The sequence below is a fragment of the Sitophilus oryzae genome, unplaced genomic scaffold (genome assembly GCF_002938485.1).
Source record: "Sitophilus oryzae breed Bouriz unplaced genomic scaffold, Soryzae_2.0 scaffold_1494_pilon_pilon, whole genome shotgun sequence".
Taxonomy (NCBI): Eukaryota; Metazoa; Arthropoda; class Insecta; order Coleoptera; family Curculionidae; genus Sitophilus; species Sitophilus oryzae.
Window position 1 is genome coordinate 1,161,307 of NW_022146163.1, and position 23,356 is coordinate 1,184,662.

At 31.9% G+C, this 23,356-nt stretch overlaps 2 protein-coding genes across 4 annotated transcripts; one reads left to right on the forward strand and one right to left on the reverse strand.

The window, feature by feature from the left end:
• Positions 1–145: 145 nt before the first annotated feature.
• Positions 146–19,438, forward strand: LOC115877477 (nibrin). 3 transcript variants are annotated; one of them, XM_030893630.1, is made up of 8 exons: positions 146–290; positions 494–606; positions 671–807; positions 882–1,297; positions 6,101–6,590; positions 13,864–13,960; positions 15,577–16,152; positions 19,066–19,438. In XM_030893630.1, exons 1-8 carry the CDS (start codon positions 260–262, stop codon positions 19,234–19,236), a joined length of 2,031 nt encoding a protein of 676 aa, XP_030749490.1. In that variant the 5' UTR covers positions 146–259; the 3' UTR covers positions 19,237–19,438. The 3 variants fall into 3 exon arrangements, with proteins under 3 accessions (XP_030749490.1, XP_030749491.1, XP_030749493.1); XM_030893631.1 differs by having other exon boundaries at positions 248–328; XM_030893633.1 differs by lacking the exon at positions 146–290 and adding an exon at positions 300–374.
• Positions 19,415–22,841, reverse strand: LOC115877478. Its single transcript, XM_030893634.1, has 3 exons — positions 22,714–22,841; positions 22,484–22,648; positions 19,415–19,693 (listed from the first exon to the last, which is right to left on the reverse strand). Exons 1-3 carry the CDS (start codon positions 22,811–22,813, stop codon positions 19,452–19,454), a joined length of 507 nt encoding a protein of 168 aa, XP_030749494.1. The 5' UTR covers positions 22,814–22,841; the 3' UTR covers positions 19,415–19,451.
• Between the last annotated feature and the right edge of the window lie 515 nt (positions 22,842–23,356).

The following is a 23,356-nucleotide window of genomic DNA, read 5'->3' on the forward strand; positions in this document are numbered from 1 at the left end:
TAAACTTTGTATTCTGTGGATGGTGCAAATCATATTTATATAAGATAATAATATTATATATGATCTAGTTTTTTTCACTCCCCTAGGATTTCTTTTAGAGATTTTTCGTTTTAACTATTGACTACACTGAATTTAAAAGAAAAATCTAACCTTACTTCCTTATTTTGATATTTTGTGGTTTGCGGTTTGAAAAAAATGTTTATTGATAATAATTATTAATCTAATCATTGCTTATTAACACATTTATTCCATTATAAAAATGACATATTCACTAAAAAGGATTTCAACAGGTCAGGTTCAAATATTATTTGCTGTTGAATATTATTAAGTGAGGCTTACTAGATATTTTATATTTTATTAAATAATATCACTAGGTAGAATAGTTTATCTACTAATTTTATTATATACTAATTTTACCAATATATGGGAGTATTTAGTCATAAAATTAAAAATATATATGGAAACTGTTTTACTACATTTTATTTTTTTATAGGTGAAGAGATTGCATTATCGGAGGGTACATATATTGTAGGAAGAAAAGATTGTGATATTGTATTACGTGATGATGCATCTATAAGTAGGAAACATGCTATTATAAGAGTCAAGGTATATAAAACATTCTTTTCACAAGTTTAATGATCTGTCTTTAAAGTTCAATATCATTTTTCAGTCAGACGGTGCAACCCTGGAAGATTCTGAATCAAAATATCATACTCTACACAATGATACTGCTATACAATCTAAAACTGAAATTAAATTAAAAAACAAGGATTTAATTAAGTTTGGAATGCTTAATCATGTATTTCGGTTAGTTGTTTGTTTTATACATATATGTATATTTATTTTATATATTATGGAGGTAATCATATTTATAATTCTAGTTTTGAATTCTATAATTTTGTGGTATCGGCAAGCGGATTATCATCAGAAAAGAAATCAGCTTTAAAACAAAACGTTGAATATTGTTGTGGAAAGTATGTAGATAAATGGAGTTCTGAATGTACACATTTAACTGTGGAGATGGTTACCGTGACAGTTAAAGTCCTTCAAGCATTAATAGATGAAAAACCAATTGTAACACCAGATTATTGGAGTGCCTACAAGAATAGTAAAGACAAAGGCTTACCACCTCCTGATATCAATAAATACAATCGACCCGAAATTTCAGAACAGCTATTGAAATCTGATTTTAAATGTGAGGCAAATCCAAAAAGAAAAACACTATTTAGAAATAAAGTTTTTCTCTTTTTAAAGACAAATGTTAAGAATCAGATTGAAACTGTAGTCAAATCATGTGGTAAGTAAAATAAGTTAGTGCCCATTCCTGCTGTTTTTTTTTCTAAATGTTACTGGTTATTAGAACTAAAATTATGATATTTATATTCTTAGTAAGGCATCAGAGAGGAAAAAAGAAACAGTTAAATTGAAATATTTCTTTAAGAATGCCAATCTGGCATACCTACATCATGTTAAAAATCAAAAGAACAACTGCTTTGTTATTAATTTTATTTGAGTTAACAATATTAATCTAAAAGTATTAGGAAGTGTAAATTGTGAAAATTCTAAAAATAAAAATAAAGTAAATATTTTGATATCCTCAGAAGGTCTAACTTGCATTATAATTTATTATTCCAGCTAAAAAAAACTTTTTAGATGAGTTCAACTACGGTAGCGAGCATAGTTTTAATCACCGGTTTTGTTAGTAGGGTCATAATTTTGGGTTATTTCGGCTATAACAAAATTTTTTAAAGGTACATAATTATAGTTTTAGAAGATGTTCATAAAACATTTAATCACTAGTTGATTAAAAAAGTATACCATTAATATTGCAGATTATATTTTAACTTCTCATAGTATATGTCTATTTTTTTTTGATTATGTAACAAGTACTTTGTTTACTCATTTCTTTATGTCGAACTGCTTGAATCCATTTTTGCTTTTGATCAAATCGGTGTGAGAAACTATGAAGCTATAAAATGTTGTTTCGGGAGAGTTGAATATCCGGGAAAGTTGACTTATTGAATGTTATCGCACCTAGTGATGTTAATATTTCGGAAATTTTTGATTGTTGCAGGAAATTTCCGAAACTTTCGAAAACTTTCAGAAATTTATGAAATTTTACAATTTTACATATTTTTTGTTGATACAATAAAGAAATAAATTAGATAGACATTTGATACCGACATGTAAGTGAAAAAAAAAACAATAAACATAATATTAGTTGTTATATTTTTAATAAACAATTCATAACTCATAAAAGTCATAAACATAACACATAACAAAAATCATTTGGTAACATTTGTACTTTGTACAGGGTGGGTCAAATTCGACGCTTTTAAATGGAAACACCCTTTTCTATAGAAGATAGACAAAAACTAATATCGGTGTCTGGGGCTCAATTTTTGTCAAAAACATGATGGTGAAAACCGCATATCGATATCTGTTACCGTTTCGGAGTTACGGGGTGTTTTTAAAAAATATGCATTTTTAATAAATCGCTGTAACTTTTTTGCTATGGAAAATTTTGTATTTTTATGAAAACATTTCCAAAGCACTTTTTTACGTCGAATTTAATGGTTTAAGTATAATTTTTTTAAAATTAATATGTTAGGAATTATCAACAGAAAATTTGATTTTTTATATGGGACACCCTGTATATTCTTAATTTATTGAAAAGAATTTAAAATTACCTTTCCCAAAATATAACACACTTGATATTTTGCTCGATTCCTCTTCGAGATATAGAGTGTATAAAAAATCGTCCGCTTTAAATAAGTAGGCTTTGAACGGCACCGGCTGTAATGCAAAAAAATTCTAGCTGTGAGAATCAATTAAAACGAAAATAATATTTGCTACGAGAGATGCAGAATTCTTTAACAATTTAAAATATATTTAACCAACATCAACACATTTAAACTATATCTAATAACAATAAAAATAAATAGCAAACCAAGATATGAGATTTTGCTACAGGTGTTCGACATATCAACCGTCTTCTGTTATGGACAGACGGCAGTTTTTGAACATTTCTCGCGGAATTCATTAACTCAGTGGGGGTGAAAGATACCCTCTCATAACTGCTAAGTATTTCTAATTCTTGTCTAGATTATACGGAAGAATAAGAAATCTTTATTCTTCCGCAAATATATCCATAGGTTAGATCCATGGGCACTCAGGCGGCCTCGACGGCCAACGGCTGGGATCTTGGTTAGCTATTCAATTATTCTTGAAATTGGCTGCAAAAATTTGCTGATAACTTCAGCGTTCAGAGGCGGTGAGTTGTCTTGCTGGAAAAATATGTATTCGAGTAAGCCTACTAGTTAAAAGTGGCGAACTTTTAAAAATTCTGTATTTCGAAGGGAATTATAACAAAATATCAAGTGTGCTATATTTTTGGAAAGGTAATTTTAAACTTTTTTCAGTTAATTAGAAATATAGAGGGTGTCCCAAATAAAAAATAAATTTTGCTGTTGATAACTCTTAAATTATTAATTTTAAAAAAATTATACTTAAACCATTAAATTCTACGTAAAAAGGTGCTTTAGAAATGTTTTCATAGAAATACAAAATTTTCCATAGTAAAAAAGTTACAGCGATTTGTTAAAAATGCACGTTTTTGAAAAACACACCGTAACTCCGAAACGGTAACAGATATTGATGTGCGGTTTTCACCATCATGTTTTTGATGAAAATTGAGCTCCAGACACCGATATTAGTTTTCGTCTATCTCCTATAGAAAAGGGTGTTTCCATTTAAAAGCGTCGAATTTGGCCCACCCTGTACATAAACCATGAACTAGGACTATGAACTTAAAAAAAAAACAAAAAAGCACCAAATATAAATTTAACAAACGTAAAACACAAATAACTGAATTATTCTCTTCCGGAATACTTTCAGGCGCCGAGCTGGTCCCATCTTCATAGGGTATTATTATTATATACTATATATACTATATATATTATTTACAAGTAGTAGTACTGTCTTCGTCAGTTTCTATTTCCAAATCAGATATATTTGATGTAAAATCATCTGGATCTGATTCTGAAGGATGGACCTCTACTTCTACGGGTTCTAGTGGTTCTGGAGGAGTTTCATGTTGAATATCATGCTCCATATCCACTTTTTGTTTGTGTAGTAATAATCTATTGTTATGAACTAAGAACATTATTTTGCCGGCTCTTTGTGCAGTTAAGCGATTCCTTTTTTTAGTATGGATAAAACTGTAAGTACTGAAACTTCTCTCAGTGACTGCAGATGACGTTGGTAAGGACAGCAGAGCAACAGCTAAATATTTCAACTGAGTATCTATACACTTACGATTACGACTTAAGATTTGACGCAATAATTTGTTACATATGTAAAAATGGCTTCTTTATTATTGATAAACTGAGGATGTTTGTTGGTGATATTGTTGATATGTTGATAAATTCCATAAGGCATGTGTTTTTCATTGTTAAGGTGCTCTCCCAGGAAACAGGGGTCCAAGAAATTCGCGGCAAAATGCATTGGTTTAAGAGCCATACCTTTTCTATTTTGTACGGCGGAGAAGCATTCTTTTTCTTCTGCTTTTAGAATAGGCATACTTTCGTTAAATTTTTAGTAAACCAAATTTCTTGCAAAATTCGGATTTTTGCGAAAATTCGCGATTTTGGGACCGAATATTTCGGAAATTTCTGAAATTTCCTGCAAAATTCGAATGGAAATATTGGCTACCAACATCACTAATCGCACCCAACAACGCCCTAATTACGCTCTCCTTTACGCGTTAATATTTTTTCGGCAAATTTATTAACATTTGAAATTGTCACAACACAACACGACGCCTAGTTCGAATTCGTTTTCACTTATTTTTTACTACCCGAAACAGCGTTACATCTAGGGTTGTGCAGGGGCGGATACAGGAATTTATTTTAGAGGGGGCCCAAAATAAAAAGTAACGTAGAATATGCTTTTTAGGGCGCCATTTTTAACAAAAAAGCCTAATATTTAACACAACTTACAGATTTTAGGGGGGGCCCGGGCCCCATGGGACCCCCCCCCGTATCCGCCACTGGGGTTGTATCACTTGAAAATTTCAAATGAAATTCTCATGTCGGCAACTTTTCCAGTGTGAAATTTTCACTATATTAAAAAAGTGAAATTTCATTGAAATTTTCACTATTTTAAAAAAGTGAAAGTTTCAATTCGAATTTTTCAGAAATGTATCGTGAAATTTCAATTTACAGGTGAAATTTCAAATGAAATTTTCATAAACATTGCGAACTCCTTTATCGTGTTCGTATGCCGACCGTATCGACGTAGGTATCGATCGTTGATTTGCTCGATTTGCTTGCGCGTCTGTAGAGGACTGACGCTTGACCTTGACAAATGAAAAACCGCAGTAGATAGATAAAGGTTATGATTTTCGTTGAAAATGTTGAGTAGTATCTTATCTGTGGATGTTATGTTATTAGATTTGTTTTTTTTGTGCATTTTTTGTGTTTCACATTTCATAAAGTTTGGTTTGGAATTCTGTGACCTGTTTACCTACCTGTGACCTGTGTTCTGTGTTTTCCAATTCCAATTTTTAAAGAAATAATGGTTAAGCCCAAAAATAGTATTTCGAAATATTTTTCTTGGTGTTTCACCATACACCAATTATTCACCACCTCATTTTTATAAACAATTTTCATGAAATTTCAGTGAAATTTCCAAGGTGAAATATTTAATTGTCAGTATTTCAGAAAATTTAAGAAATGTTCACTGAAAATTTGAAATTTTGAAATTTTCACTGAAATTTCCAAAATTTCAATCTTTCAGTGAAAATTTCATTATGAAATTTCAACATAGGTAAAATATGAAATTTAATTTACCCATCCCTAGTTACATTGCACAAACCTCGTACCTGAGTGTTTTATAGTCTCAATAACTGCACTAGCAAAAAACTAAAATACTTAAATATTATGACAAAGCCACGGTTTCAATATTATTTTAATACAATCGACATGAACTGTAACCGGAACGGCGTGAAATACATGAATTTCTGCTGTATACAGCTCCGCGGTCGAAATTTTTTAAATGAACTGAAATGCACCAAGCCTATAGCGAAGTTCTTATTTAGGTGGAGAATGCATAGCCTGGGACGAACAGCAATTAACTTACCAAGAAATAAAAGCAAGCCCCAAAGAATATCTAATTATTAAACCGGACGAAGATAACGAATTATTCAACGACCTAATAAAAGTCGAGGCAAAGGAAAACAGGAGAACCATACCTTTGACCGAGATAGCCTTAGCGGTGATTTACTGTTCGTGCGAGACCAGCTGCAACCCTAACTTTAATAAATCGAAAGAGATATTTGGTAACACGTCGAAGAATGTTGCTAGAAATGCGCCAGTAATCGCCAAAAATACGCAGACGCAGTTGGTCTCTACTATGCCTGTTACTGTCAAGTCGGAAAAAATTATACCAGCGACGCTGGAGGATGATGTGGATGTGTTAATGTCATTGCGAAAAAGTCAGGCTGATGATGGAGGTGGGATAAAAAGGCCGATTTCGAATGCCAACCAGTCGGTTTCTAAAAAGAAAAAAGTCGAAGGTGCTAAACAGAAGTAAGTACCTATTTATTGAAGTGTCTACTGGAAATGGCTGATAATTGGCTAGTCTTGTAGATTATACACTCAGATGCAAAAAATCGCAAAGGAGCGATTTTTACTCAAATTTAAATTGTTATATCTTTGCTATTTTTAGCCCTTTTTTGATGAATTTTTTAGTAAGCTGTATACAATTATATCAACTTTAATTCGCAAACTTAGTTTTTTATAAACTTTAGTATTTGGCATATTATACACGGTAAATCGAGGGGTTGTTTTTTTGCTTTAACTTTAAAACACCCTGTGTAATAAATTCGTCTGTAAATTTTCCTAATATAGAGGGTTGTTCACCAATTACGACACGGAGTATTGTAGCTAAACGATTAGAATTTTACAAATTGTAAGTTTTGGGTTCGTTGAAGGACTATTAGAGCTACAATTTAAAAATATTTATACCAGATACAGAGTGTCTCAAATAAATAAAAAATATCAAAGTTGTATTTTTTTAAATGGAACACCCTGTATATTATTACATTTTTAGTTTCTACGATTAAAATAAAGGTAAATTTGATTAAGGTTTATTACACTTAAACCTTACCGTTTTTGAAGTATTTTCAATTTTGTGAAATTGCAGTAAAAATTTTAAGGCTTCATTTCTCCAAGGGTATCAAGGTTTTTAATACTAAATATTTACTGAAATTTATTTATTAATCAGTTATTGTGTTGCAATAATAAAAATTATACTACCTTATACAGAGTGTCTAAAAATTTATTTTAAATAATTACTAGCTTTAAACGGCAATAACTTATTTAATTTAAATGGAACACCCTGTGTATTTTATGAGAATCAGATGCACAATTTACTTGTCTATCAAATTGTAATATACCATTTTTTACCTATCTCTTCAAGTTTCCTTAGAAAATGCATTTTCTTGTAATTTAGAACTCATTTATCAATATACCCATGGAATACTGCCATTTTAGATTATTTTTAAAGATGTACCAAATTTTTAAAGGGTACAAATACTAATATTGTTGATATAGTTCGTTTATTTCATTAAAAATAAAATAAAAACTGTTTATAGTTAAAATATTATTTGTTAAAGAGGACCAATTAATATGATTCCAGTACTCAAACTACATTAATTGACTGTTTGCATTGATTAATAATAATTGCTCGAAATACTAAAAAACTGAATCTTGTATGTGTATTAGACAGTGTGGTAAAAAGTAACACCTTAAAATGATATTTTATTTTTTGACAAATTTGCTTATTTATAACACGTTATGTATAACGTTCATTTTCATAACTTATTATTATATTGAATTCTGATTCAAATCCACATTTAAGTATGTAATTAATTAGTATTTGGGCGTAAATAATGGTGGTATATTTAATTAATGGTATACTCTTGTATAAAGATTTAAATAGTTTTATTTTTGCACACAGATGGGCTAGTAATGTTATCGTTTTGCTAAAAACGATAATATTACAACTAAAAACGATAATATTAACTGTACATTTTTTACATTTGTTGCTTTAAAAACAATCTAATATGTCAATATTCCATGGGCATATTGATAAATGAGGTCTAAATTATAAGAAAATGCATTATCTACGAAAACTTGAAGGGATAGGTAAAAAGTGGTATGATACAAGTTGATATACAATTAAATTGTGTATCTGATTCTCCTAAAATATACAGGGCGTTCCATTTAAATTAAAAAAGATATTGCCGTTTAAAGCTAGAAATTATTTAAAATAACTTATTAGACACTCTGTATGAGATAGTATTATTTTTATTATTGCAACACAATAACTGATCAATAAATAATCTTCAGTAAATATTGAATATTAAAAACTTTGATACCTTTGGAGAAATGTAGCCTTAAAATTTTTACTGCAATTTCACAAAATTGAAAATATTTCAAAAACGGTAAGGTTTAAGTGTGATAAACCTTAATCAAATTTACCTTTATTTTAATCATAGACACTAAAAACGTAATAATATACAGGGTGTTCTATTTAAAAAAATACAACTTTGATATTTTTTATTTATTTGGGCCACTCTGTATCTTGTAAAAATATTTTTAAATTGTAGCTCTAATAGTCCTTCAACGAACTCAAAATTTACAATTTGTAAAAATTTAATCGTTTAGCTACAATACTCCGTGTCGTATGTGGTGAACAACCCTGTATAATTTTACGGTCAGAATCATGCCTCCTGAGTATCTTGTTTTTTGGATCATGCCGATACATGCCTTGGTTAATTTTTAAGAGCGAAATGAACTTGCCACCAACAATTTGCAATTTTTTCAATTATCATTTCTTTTTTAAGTTATTTTTCAATATGACAAGGCGGCTTTGATGATTATTGTGAACAATATACTACTATGAACTGCCCATCATATTCGACGTTTGGGAAATGCTTGGCGGGAGGTTTAGAAGTCGCGAAGCGGTACCAGCTTGATTAAACGAACTTCGCTTGGTTCTTAAAGAAGAATGGGAAAGCATAACGCAATATGATATATGCAGCCTCAATGACAGTATCGTATACAGAACGGACGTATACAGGTAGTTGTAGCAGCCAAGGGAGGCAATACCAAGTATTAGGGTATTTTTTACATTTTTTTTCTGTTTGTATACAGTCGGGTCCGCTTATAACGAGCGCGTTGGTGTCAACAAAATACTCGTATCTCCGCTATATGCGAACGCTCGCTATATGCGATTTTTGCCAGGGTCGGTTACAACAACAATATTTATTACAATTAAAATTGTACAACTGTATATAATTTTTATTGAATGTAATAACAAAATACATACATAATTATTATTTGTGATAAATAAAAATATATTTATATGTAATAATAATACATATTTTTAGGTATGTAAAGTTTACTTATGGTAGTCCGTAATCTTTTTTTGAATTACACTTTTTGTTAAAAAGGAATTTTCAATTCTTCTTTGAACAAAATCAAACTTTTCTTTCACACTGCTTCCGAAACTGTTGATTTCTAAATATGTGCACACGGTTTTCATTGCACTAAATACTTCTTGTGCTGTCGGTGGTTCAAAGGTGCTTTCTGGCTCTTCTTCTTCTTCTGACTCTGGCTCTTCAGTTAACAACGTTTCCTTAACTGCAGCTGCAATTTCAAGTTCTGATGGATACTCGCAAGTTACCAAACAATCATCAACTTGTTGAAATGAATTAAGTATGTCAGTGGTTATAGACCCTTTTACTATGACAAGTTTTGTTTCCCCTGACTCGCGGTATACGCAGTGGGCGCGCGCTGTAAACGAAGCTAACAGTTCAAAAATATGTCGGCTTCTCGTTTTAATCGCAGCGGCAAATATTATTTAAAATTGAAAAAAAGGCGCTCGTTGTATACAAAGCAAGATGGTAATTTTGCAAAGAAAATTTGCTCGTACTAAAAGAGGTACTCGTTATATCCACGCTCGTTGTACCCGAATTTCAAATGTGCTAAGTTAAATGAATGATTTTCCGTTACACCTAAAATAGCTCGTTAAAACCGGTCGCTCGTCATAAGTTCTACTCGTTATAAGCGGACCCGACTGTACTTGAGTATTACATATGTATATGTTTTCTTTAATATCGTTAGTTCTGTTATCGTTATGAATGTTTATTAAAATCAGGACTGTATAGTTAGTCTTTAACATTTTTTTTTAATTTAGTATAGAGTATCCAATGCAGCGTAATATGACGTTGCGACAATAGTGACCAAAACTATCCCGTCATATTAAAAAATTACATCAAGAAGTAATTGAAAAAATTGGAAATTGATCGTGATCAGTTCATTTCGCCCTTAAAAATTCAATAAAGCATGTATTGACATGAATCAAAAAACAAAAATGCTCAGAAGTCATGGTTCTGACCGTAAAATTATATTTTAGGAAAATTTACACACGAAATTATTGTACAAGGTGTTTTAAAGCTAGTGTAAAAAAACAAACCCTTGATTAACCCTGTATAATATGCCAAATACTAAAGTTTATAAAAAACTTAGTTTACGAATTAAAGTTGATATAATTATATACAGTTTGCTAACAAATTCATGAAAATAGGGTTAAAAATAACAAAAATATAACAAAAATATCTATACCATAGACTTAAAATAAAATATAGACTGAGCATCTCATTCATAAATAGCTGGAACATGCGGTGAGACAACGTCTTGTTATTGTTGTGTTATTGTTTTGGGTTATAACGAGTGCGACACGAGCGATAGATAGGTTGTCTCTGTCATAACGGTCGTTCCCTGACGACTCTGCCGAGAAACACAACACTGTCTTTCGTTTCTCAAGTACACCTGAACTCTCCGTATCATAGCCTGGTAACTTTTTTATTTTAATGAAGCTATAATTAAATTAAAAATATATCGTATTTAAACTTTTTTATATTTTATTAAGATTTAGGACAGGTTTTTTTGAATAAAAGTTTAGAAAAAAACGTCTTACAATCCAAAAAGGATAAAAATAATAATATACACGTTATAGAAGAAATTTTATTAACGAAATTACGTAATTTTTGAAATTAATAATAAATTATTAATTTTAGTCAAACATTTACAACCCCTAATATTAATCAAAACAGGATCTATTTCACAGATATAACAGAATCGGCGACAGGGAGAGAAAAAAAATATTATTTTTGTAATTTTTTTTCTGGTTAAGTGACGTCTTATTATGTAAATTAGAGAAAACATAAATCTGTTCCATTAAAGCAAGGAAGGTGATAGGAAGTGGATAATATGAAAACTACATTTATTTAACACGGTACTGTATTATACCGGGTGCGTTCCAAAAGTGGGTCATCTTCAAAATTTTTTTATATTTTCAAATAAAAAACAAGATTTAGTATGTTAGTATATGACATAAATTAGGATTGATTGACGCATTCAATTGTTTTTGGTCACTTCCTGTTTCACCGGAAATGAATATAACTTTTAATTTTTAAACGGCACCCTCGGTATATTTCTACTTTATTCGATAGAAAATGATAACAATTTAATTTTTAATAATAATATTGATTTCTGAATAGAATGACATAGCATAATATGTCAACTTTTGACATTTTCGCATATGGTTTAATTGTAATTGTAACACGCGGTTCATAACGACAATTTGACTCGAAATACCAAGTGTGTGGTATCAATATATTCATAAAAAAATGATTTTTCCAAATATGCTAATGAGTCTCCTTTGTTCCATTTGAAAAAATTGACATATGTATGATTAAAACTACGATTTGTACATCTTTTAACCGGCCTAAACAAGACACGAAACCCATTAGACGATCAAAACTATTTTTCCAAGGCTCTTTGATTAAAACTTAGTGTTTTTAACAACACCATGACACCCTAGATTGAAATTTAAAATACGATTTGTTTTTAAGCGACAATGTCAAAAGTTGACATATGATAGTCATTCTATTCAGAGTGTCATTTTTTATCGAATAAAGTAGCAATATACCGAGGGTGCCTTTAAAAATCAAAAGATGTAATCATTTCGGTGAAACAGGAAGAGACCAAAAACAATTGAATACGTCAATAAATCTAATTTATGTCATATACCTACTAACGTACAATTTTTTTGTATCTGAAAAATAAAAAAGTTATAGGGGTGAGCCACTTTTGAGACGACCCGGTATATTAAAAATATTGTTTCATAATGTAATATCATTTTAAAATTCTTGTATGTTATTTTAGATTCTGAAGATAATTTTAGAATAAACCGGAATATATTTTTAATAAAAACATTATTAATTATTAACAGGGTTATAATTATGGTTTTGTTACAATGTAAGTAAGTCAATATTGTAATGTAAGAGAAAAATTCAGATTTTACATTTTACTAAAATATTATCTAAATAAGCGCCTTTCTACAACAACGCCACTGACTCCTAATGGGTAAATTGAGAGTTGCCTACCGGTCGAAAGTCGTTTCAAGACTTAATTGGATTATTTAAGTCAAATTTCTTGCAAATTTGGCACTGGCGAACCATATTTTATAGTTCTTGAACAGAAAAAGTCAATAAAATAAACACTTAAGGACTACAAGCTAAGAAAATGCGTTAATACAGCCGGGGACATAGCGGCAACAAAGCTTTACCGCACACGTGCGACGCGTACTGCAAGGTAATATATGAATGAATAGGCTCCCTCGCCTCTAATCGGTGTTGTCATATTGTAAAGAACTTATCCTTTTCAAACAGTATCCGACTTATAATTTAGTAGTATAAGGACTATTTAATACATCTATGGAATATTAAAACCTACTTTATTAAACTGTAATATTAATATCTCAATATATGTGTATAACAAGAAAAAAAAATATTGATAATATTAAAGACGTGACAACATAGGCTGGATGAGGAAGGCTCGGTCGACTGTACCCAGAAGTAAACATGTGTACAAAAAAGATTGTTTGACCGCGTTGAGATGTAAATAGTGTAGTCTATATTTTATTTTAAGTTTATGGTCTATACCTATGTGGCGGATTCATCTTTCCAAAAAAATCCTGTATGGGTATTTCGCCACTGCTGCAATAAAATGTGCAAAATAAAATAATTATTTTTTGTAAACACTTCTGCGTTAAACCTAAACGGACGCTGCTTGTCAGAAGTTATGTTTACGGTAATACAAATTTGCCTAACAAAACAAAAAAAAAATGCTTAACGTTTCGGAAAGTTATCTCTTTCCGTCGTCGAAAGCCAAAAAATACAAAGAATAAAGAAAAAAACTATTTAAAAATATTTAAATTCAACTACTCGAGAACACTTTACTTTTTTTAAAAACAGATACGTCTACAAGAAACCGTTGACGTTCTGTTGAAAAAAAAAGTAGTGTTCTCGAATAGTTGAATTTAAATATTTTAAATAGTTTTTTTCTTTATTCTTTGTATTTTTTTGCTTCCGACGACGGAAAGAGATAACTTTCCGAAACGTTAAGCATTTTTTTTGCTTTGTTAGGCAAATTTGTATTACCGTAAACATAACTTCTGACAAGCAGCGTCCGTTTAGGTTTAACGCAGAAGTGTTTACAAAAAATAATTATTTTATTTTATAGATTTTATTGCAGCAGTGGCGAAATACTCATACAGGATTTTTTTGGAAAAAATATAACACTTAAAATTTAACCAAAAATTTCTCCGTTGCGTTTTTTTGCATCTGGGTGTAGATTGTATAGGAGGGGAAGTGTAATTTTCTTTTGAACTTTTAAGATATAAAACACTATTATTTTTGACACGCTGTATACCCGTCTGTACTTTTAGGGATCTAGATAGTTGGTTCACTAAACCCAGTACCAGTAAAGTAGACACTACACTCAATCGCAGCAGAACTAATATGGCAGAAGGCGATTCTAGTCAGGTTAGTTTTAAATTATTTTCAATATTTATACAGGGTTACTTAAGGGCTCCTATTGGACGTTTATGGTGAATTACTTTTGGTAAAATTATTCTTCACTTTTTGTGAGGTTCTACTCACAGTCCGTAAAATGATATTGAATGTGCTGGCAACTCTTACTTTTTTGTCGGTATTTACATGTGTGGAAGTAAATCACATAGGAATCTTATTAAGTCGGAGTGAGAGAAATGCGACGGTGTGCTGTTGCGACGTTGCCACATTTCTCCAGTACGTCTTTTCCTATCAAGTAAAGTAAAATCACGATCACAAACCGCTTGTTTTTAAAAGACTTTTTTCGAAAAGATAACTAGATAAAATAATTAGATATGTTTCTGAGCATCTGAAATGGAATTATAAGGATATCGTTAGGGTGTCCTTTTTTATAACGAGAAAACGTCAGTAATCGCGATCATTTATAAACTCAACTTTTTAACACATACCTAAAACGCGATGACTCAAGAATCACTTTTGATATTGACACTTCTTTTTTTATTTTGAAGTTCGCATCTTTTACAAGATGTTTAAATAAGAAAAATTCGATAGGTGTTTTTTCCATTTAAAATTAAAAAAAAACATCCATTTACTTTTAGGGCATAGCAAATTTTAGCAATCGTGTAACTTTTTTTATTTATAAATATTTTCACATATTGTCTGCGGAGAAAATTTAGCAGAAATATTAAGAAAGTTTGTAAAAAAAACTACAATCAATTATTTATAATGGATTTCGAGATATCGATTTTTGAATTCAAGAGATTGAGTTGAGATATTGATTCATTGAGTTCTAATAGCGACCACTGTCGAACACAAACTCAATTCCACTTATTTTTACCAAAAGTACTTACAAGTGTTTCTAATTTACACTTAAAAATTTACAAGCTATCGGGAAAATTACAACGACTCGTTAATAAATAAACAAATAAAGTTTCACGAGACGTAATTAAATAGCGAAGCTGAACGCGTGTACATCATGCTTTTGAATTTCAAGTACTGATCGTACTGATTGGGTCGATCGGTCGGCAACGACCAATCTGCTATATCCCCTTTTCTTTTTAAATTCGTAAATAATAACGTCCAACTTTGCCAGCCCTTCAATAAAAACCGCGTTAAATAACGTATTTTTTACATTATTTATGAAAATAAGTATATATTATAGTATATTTTTAGAAAGCTCATAACAATACAAATAAAATAAAAACATAATATACAGGGTGTTCCATTAAAAAAAACATAAGTTTGAGTAATATTTCGAAAACGACAGCTCTCAGCGAAAAATTAGGTACGCCGCTGGATTCCACGCGAAAGACTCTATGGAACTCAGTTTTTACCTTTTCGATAAGTTATAGAATAATGGAGATACGAGGTGAGTCGAAAAATGCAAAATTTTCAAATTCGCCCTGTATTTTAGGTGTGGACAAATCTATGTGTAGCATACTTAGTTTCATAAAAAAATAGCAAAGTGATGTGAAAACTGCATCTTTGGATCTCTACTCATAAACGAGAAACACCATAAAGCACGAAAATGGGACACCCTGTACAATATTTTCAAGTCATCCTGTATATCATGAATGAAAACATTTTAGGTGATACGCGTAGAATCAAATAAGAGAAAGGCCGAAGAACCTCTACAGTCCCAATCTAAAAAATCCAATCCTTTTACATTATGTAAAAGAGGTACTACTAATAAAAACGTAGTATCAGAAAAACAATCCCAAAGTACAAGTAAACAAGTTAAAAGAAATCCATTTGCCTTTCTATCTTCTACGGACACTACAAATTCTAATACCACTAAAGCGATATCTGATAACACCACTATATCGCGAAGAGCTTTGGAAGATATGTTACAGCAAAGCCAAACGAGAAATGAAGGAACAACTCGTGTGGATTTTCCACTAAAAGTACCAAAAGTAGAAAGATCCCTGGTTTCGTCTTTAACCACGAGCATTTTCAACGATACGTGGTTTTCAAAAAAACAGACCCATTGCAAACAGGACAAATCGAAAATCGATGATCCAGGTTTGCAAAAGATTGTCGAAATGTTTGCCGACTGCGTTCAGATCAAATTACTACCTGAATGCTCGTTTGAACGTACAACGTCGACGATAAACGAATCGACGGTTGAAGCGTCTGGTGTGAAGAATTTTAAGAAGTTCAGAAAAGTAAGTGATATACTTTTTTACCTTCTATTATTATATTAGCTTTAGGCTTTGTTAGTTTTGTAATAGAGATTGTAGATTCTCTGGGAAGGGGAAGTTAATCACCGCGACCTTATAGATTTATCGTGCCATCCTTTCTTGAGTTATAACTCATCATACAGTCTTAGTTAGTATCTAACTGTCTACAGTTAGTATCTGAGACGGTTTTAAGGGGTTGGTTTTCCATATCCGTTATCAGTCGTACCAAAATGTATGGCACGAATGGTTGTCGTCTCGGCGCACTCAGTGATGAGGTGTTCTGGCGTTTCCACATTTTCCCCACAGAATCTGCATTTGCCATTGTTTCTTAGCTCAAGCTACTGAGGTGTTCATTGAGTAGACAGTGTCCTGTTAAAAACACCGTGACAATCCGAAGATTGTTATGGTAGTTAGTCCTGAGCAATTTCTTCATTGTCTTAGACCGTTGGAGCATTCCAATTCCAGGTTATGCATGGAGTTTTCCAGGTTCTTGAGTTCTGATTTAAGTTGGTTTCTACTTTGGAAGCACAACGGTTCTGGTTCAGTTAGCGGAGAGTTAGCTCCTTTTCTAGCTATATCGCTTGCTCTTTCATTGTCTTCTATCCCTTTGTGGGCTAGCACCCAGAGTAGGAGAACTTTATTTTCTTTGCCTAATTTGTTTAGCTTCTCTAGGCATTCTTTGACCAACTTCGAATTGATAGTTACTGAGTTGATCGCTCTTAAGGCTGTCTGACTATTGGATAAGAGCTATTTCTTACTTCCGATAGTTCCTATCTAAGATAAGTTGTACACATCTTTCGATAGCCTTTCTTTTGATAGCTTAGATGCTGGGGTAGGTGCATCAGTATACCACGTTATGATATGGTCTTTTAACTGCTGAGCAATCGTTTCTCCTCTTTTTCATTTCTTTTTGTTGCTCAATTCCACAGTAAGGTGTTTCTCAAAGTTGTACATTTTTGTTAAGGCATCCATCAAGAGTTGGAGGAGTGGAATCAGTCAAGCTGGATTTATAAACACTGGAGTTGAGGTTCAGTTGCCGTTCAAAATGTTCAACGCTATGAAATGAACGCGCGCATTTATAAAGTCAGTTGGTCGAAAAGTTGGCAGTTCGTTTTACGTTCAGCGGAATTCAAAGATGGTCAATGTTTATGTCGGCAGTTGGCGACCGTTGGCGACGTTCGGCGACAGCCAATGAATAAGCGCCTGTCGATCATGTGAAGCACGGTAAAGAGAGGCGACGCCGATGCATTGGAAAATGGCCCTTATTGTTGTTTCATTATTTCTGTTAATGTAATGTTTATATTTTGCATAATCTTGGATTACTGTGTTTGAACTTTGACAAATATCAAAAGTGTTTTTAAATCGAAAGAAAAACGTTCGAAATTTTCACAATTCCAAGCCTAACCTACAACCGAAACTGACAGTTTATAAATGCAAAAATATTGAACCTCAACTGCCGCGAACATCCAACTGCAACTGTACCTCAACTGAACGCGAACTCCGGAGTTTATAAATCCAGCTTGAATCTTTCCATTATTATATTCGTTTTAGACCTTGCTAGTGCTGTAATAATAGAGAGAATGTTTCCATTTGTGACGAGCCGACGTTTCTTTATAAGAGCATGTATGAGTATAAACGAGTTTCTATAAGCACAAACTATTTTCCCTATAATGATTTTATATATTTTCTTAAAGCGATTCTTTATTTTTATTTTGAGTCTAAATAGCATAAGCTTTTTACAAAAATCATATTTTCTCTGTAATATTTATAAGACGTGAGTGTCCGGACAAGGCATAGATAAAAGAAACAAGTTTAGACAATGTAAATACTATTTGGCGCTATTCTTACAACGGTCGCTCTCCAAAGCTTTTGATAATTTCGGAGCGGTTCGGCTTTTTTCCTGAATTATGTCGCCAAATATTATTTATTCAAATTTATTATTATTTTCTTTTAATTTTTTAAATAAAATAGAGTGTGTTGCATATAAGAAACTTTATTTTATATAAGGACATGTATGAAATACCTATGAAACATTGGAAACCGACGTTGTGCCACGATCCACGATGGTTTTTGCAGTTCACAGTTCACACAACTTTTTAAGTTTTTAATGCCACTTTTTCACAATTATCACGGGTTTGAGTAAATAAAATTTAAATTAATCTCACAAGAATTCTCACACATTACTTTGAAAATGGACGGTTTAAACACTTTTCGGTATTTTAGGCTGTTTAATTTTTGAAAGATTTTATAATATTTGAAGATTCTGACTTTGACAAGAGAAAATTATTTCTGTTCTTGTTTGGCGGTTTAGCAGCGCCCTACAACGTATGCGCTTCAAAACAATTATAAGTTTTCCAAGCCGAGCATTCCAATCTAAACTTGTTTTCTTTATCTATGGGACAAGGACTGCAATTTGCTGTTGACATTTGGTAGTCATGTGCATAACCTTTAAGTTAGGCAATCCTGAAATAATAGCAGTTGACTGAAAACTTGATGTGAGATATTCAATTATAATATTAAGATATTCAAACCAATCAAATTCATATAAAAAATAAAATAAGCGGGAACAAAGAAACGCAAAAGAAAAAAAAGGTTGAAACCGAAGCAATCAAAATATGCTTGTCGAGACAGTTGCCTAACTTAAAAAGTATGTCATAATTTCGCATATGCATGTTATGCGTGTAGCGTTTCCCTATTGGCCAGTGCTACCCACAATTTTATGCCAGGTTCCGTAGACTAGTGTTAATAATATCTAATGGCGATGTTATTGTATTGCATTTTATAGTTTATTCGTGCATATTATAATTTTTTTGTAACCGGGTCGATCCTTGATATAAAAACAGGATTTTCAAATATTTTTTTTGTCGTACAAATCACTTTGTTAAATTAATTTTTTAGGTTGCTCCTCTTAGACCTCAGATGAATTTCATAAGTCGAAAACAATTAACTAAAGTAGCAGTGGGCAATGTTCGCTCTATCCAGTTAGACAATTTCAATAGATCTGACGATGAAGATGTTCAAGAAGTCAGACCTACTGCCAAACCGAAGCGTAAGAAATTTGTTCTTTAGTTTGGTTGTTTTTATTATATTTACACAAAAAAGTTTGTTTATTGATATATTATCTATATGTGGCATTAGCAGAATATATACATTCCTTAAATTTTTGCCTTTTCTTGTGGTACAGTGAAGAAAGAGGTGTAATTTAAAGAAACTGTTTTTTTTTGTTAAACTATAAGAGACAATAAAGTATTGAAATGCAGTTTATTAAAAACTATTTTTTTTATTTATAGTTTTGACCAACTATTGGTTGAATTATTTATGTCACCTACTTCTCCAAGCTTTTGAAGAAATACTACTTTGTTGCTTTGATAACAAAAGTTATAATTGTCTATTTCCTTGCACAATACAGCTTTGCGCCTTACCGTCCTAAGTATTCTGTTGGCATCAGCGACAACTTGCAAAATGTGACTTTCTTCCTCTTTGCCTAACCTGAATTCGAACGGGTTTTTGTTGTATCCGCAAGCACCTGAAGCATGTGAAAATAATGTAATATTAAGGGAGTAAACATTTATTTTCTGGCCATTTATAGTTCGTTTATTTCGTCGTTTATTTAAAAAATTGTATTAATTACTCTTTTATCGGCTGTTTTTATATAGCCAAGGATGCAAGTGTCTTCAGTGAGAAGTTAATTTTAAGTTTGTACAATTATATTTCTATTTTTTTTTTCGTTGGACTTTCTAAATACTCGTAAAAATGACTAGAAAGTGTTTGGTGTGTGGAAGTTCTAATATAAATGTTCCCGAATTATCTTTTCATAGGCAAGTAAAGTATTCAGTTGTTCTTTTATTTATATTAAACCACATGCCTACTTTCTGGTTAGGTTTCCTAAGAATATTGATATTCGTACGGAGTGGCTAAATGTATTTTTTATATAATTTAATTTTTGTGACAGTAAACATGCAATTTATTGTTCAAATATATGCATTTTCCAAATTAAATTTTTAAAATTAATGTTTAAATGTGGCGCGTGGACGCTAGGTCCTCGACAAAGATAGACAGAGTAGAAGCACTGCGTGTGCAACAAAAAAAGAAGATAAATGGAAGTCGTTGATATGTTTGCGACAGTTTCCATAGTGATTTACTTATCTACGTAAGTATATATGATCTAGGGTTATAACACGCGAGTGGCCATACAAAATTTTATCCAACAGCAGAACTGTTTCATGTCCAATCTCTAAAGAATAATTTATTTAAGCACTGACATTATTAGATAACCATTATTGCATTATTAGATTGACCATTCAGATAAATCGCAATTTTTTTACGATAAAATAGTGAATTATCATCCAGCAAATCAGATTTTAAAGAAAAATGATTCAGGAAGATCTTCCCCAAGAAAAATTTAACCAGGCATAGGCGGCTACAGCACAAATACTGCCAGAAAAGTCTCGTGGCGTATATGATAGGGAATTGAAGTCGTTTGAAGAGTGGATGAAAGTAAAACATGTCAAAGGTATAAAAGAAACTATCTTGCTTGCTTACTTCTTTGAGCTACAGAAGAAATTTGTTCCATCATCCTTATGGACTAAGTATGCAATGTTCAAGTCAACTCTACAGATTTATAAAAATACTAATATTTCCGAATTTTCAATTCGAATTTCCAATACTTATACATTCTCTCAAGATCAAGGGAAACTATCATAAGCGAAGGAAATTAAAAACCCTGGAACGTAACGATATCAACAAGTTCTTGGAAGAAGCCCCGGACGGTGGGTTTTTGTTGATTAAAACGGCACTTATTATGGGAATGGCGGGAGCATGCAGGTGTGGTGATTTGACATTGTGTGTGATGATTTAACGAATTATGTGGAGCCAATCACTAAAGAATATAAGGACATGTAACGCCCCTATACGGGCTGCAGCAGAATTTGTGACCTTAGACGCCTTTTCTTTTGGTGGCAAACAATGAGTCATTAGCTGGTCACCAATAACAATTTTAGCAATTTTTAATAGTTTGTGTGTAGTGAACTTTGTATAAACTTTAATACAATGCTGATTAGTTGTTCAGCTTTCAAATGTAAAAGCAGCAGTGACAAGAAAGAGCCAGGAGTTACGTTTCATAGGTAAATAAACAGTCCGCTCAAACTTTTTAGCGTTTTCTTAAGTTTTCTTATTGAATTCGATAATTATTTTTCTTATATTATATGTACTTGATGTGTGCTATACGTCTATACTAGTTTTGTACCTTTTGTTAACATTTTAATACGTTTTTTTCGTAATTAATTAGTATGATGCCACCACCTACACCATAGGCGTAGGCAAAACATTAATCAAAAATATAAATTTAATATCCCTTCAACTAGCTAAGTTAAGAAAAAAATATGGCCACGGCACTGTTTGGTGCCATGGTAACAATTTGCTCTCGGGTGTTATTTGTCCTTGAATTCTTTAGTCATTGGTGGAGACATTGTTATTTAGACATTGACATTGTCATTGTGATTGACAGACATTGCCATTGTCATTTAAATGTGATTTGTCATTGTGTGTTTGACAGGGGTGATGATTTAACGAATTTAAATGTGGAGAATATTAGAGACAATGATTCTTACTTGTATGTCCTGATACCCGATATGAAGTCCAATAAACCACGAAATTTTACTATAATGCCGGAAAGATTTCCTGTCAATCCTGTGGAGTTGTGCAGAAAATATCTACTTTTGATACCAAAGGGTACTCCCCATAAAAGATTTTTTGTGTTTTATAAAAATAGTAAATGCACAACGCGATGCGTGGGAATCAATACTTTGTCAAGGATGCCATCAAAAATTGCTACGTACTTGTATGAGAAGATCATCCGCTGCAGTACCGGCAAATGCAGGAGTGAACATGACAACATTAAAAAGACACGGAGGATGGCGATCTGCAACGGTTGCGGAAGGATATATCGAAGAGTCCATCAACAATAAAATAGAGATCGCAAAAAAATCAAAGTGTTGTAAATGTTCCAGAACAATGACAGGGACAGAGTGTAATAACAGAGTGTAATGACAGAGAGACAGAGTGTAATGACAGAGCCTATTTCAAATAGTGGAGGGACATTTAATGTTAATGTTAATTTAAATAAATAATTGAATTCGCAATTTATGAACGAAGCTTAATAATTTCTATAAAATGGTGTGGCTGAAGTTATAACACACTAGTTTGTTATATTTATTTTATTGTTTTCTAATATTAAAAAATATATATATATTTCTTTCAAAACTGTTCTGAAATGTATTGGAATATTTGAAATTATAAAAATTGGATAATACAATACCTTCGGTATCTTGTACATTATTCCAGTAATTCACTCCCTTAATAATAGAGGAGAATATACTCATTTCTGGATTCTCCAAAATATAGAAAGCGTTATAATTGAGCAACGCTTTCTGTCTACAGCTCAGTTCAATCCATTTGGTGAAAAACTCTTGCATCGGCGGACCTGCAATTCTTTAAAATTATTTTTTCGCGTGCTCTATTTTTCTAACACGTCCAGCGATACCGTACATTTGTGGGTGATGTAAGTGATGCAATAGTATACGTTTTCTTTAAAAACTTCAGTGTCATAATCGAAATTATGCTGTACTTGTTTGTCCTCGAGACCCATACTAGTCGCAAGGTAACGTGGACTTTTAACTGACATATCTGTCTGTTTCTTTTAAATAACCTAGTGGTTTGTTTATTAGAATTATTTTAAAATTATTTTAATGTATACAGGGTGTACCAATATTTCGTGGACATAGAACTACTACCGTTGATTGAAGAAATAGGAAGATGTGCAATCTTATGGGCGATTTCGTAGCTTATGGGCAATGTCCGAGATGTAGCTGGCGTTACCGTTAGCCTGTCCGAGATTTAGTTTAGCTCTGCACCGCTGCGTGTTGATATTCGTTTAAAGCGCAGCAGATGAAGAATACTGTACCGTAACTCCGCTTTTCGTCGACAGAGTGAGTGGTTTGGGAGACAGTGTTGCCAGAACTACAGATTAATCCGTAGATTTACGGATTTTGGGTATAGTACGTTAATAATATGGATTTTCTATCCTTAAACAATTTATACTTATTTATGATTAAACAGAGAACGGCGTCAGAGTTGGCTTGGAAAGAAGATCGCTGTTGTTTCATATTATGTAAAATATATTAGGGTAAAT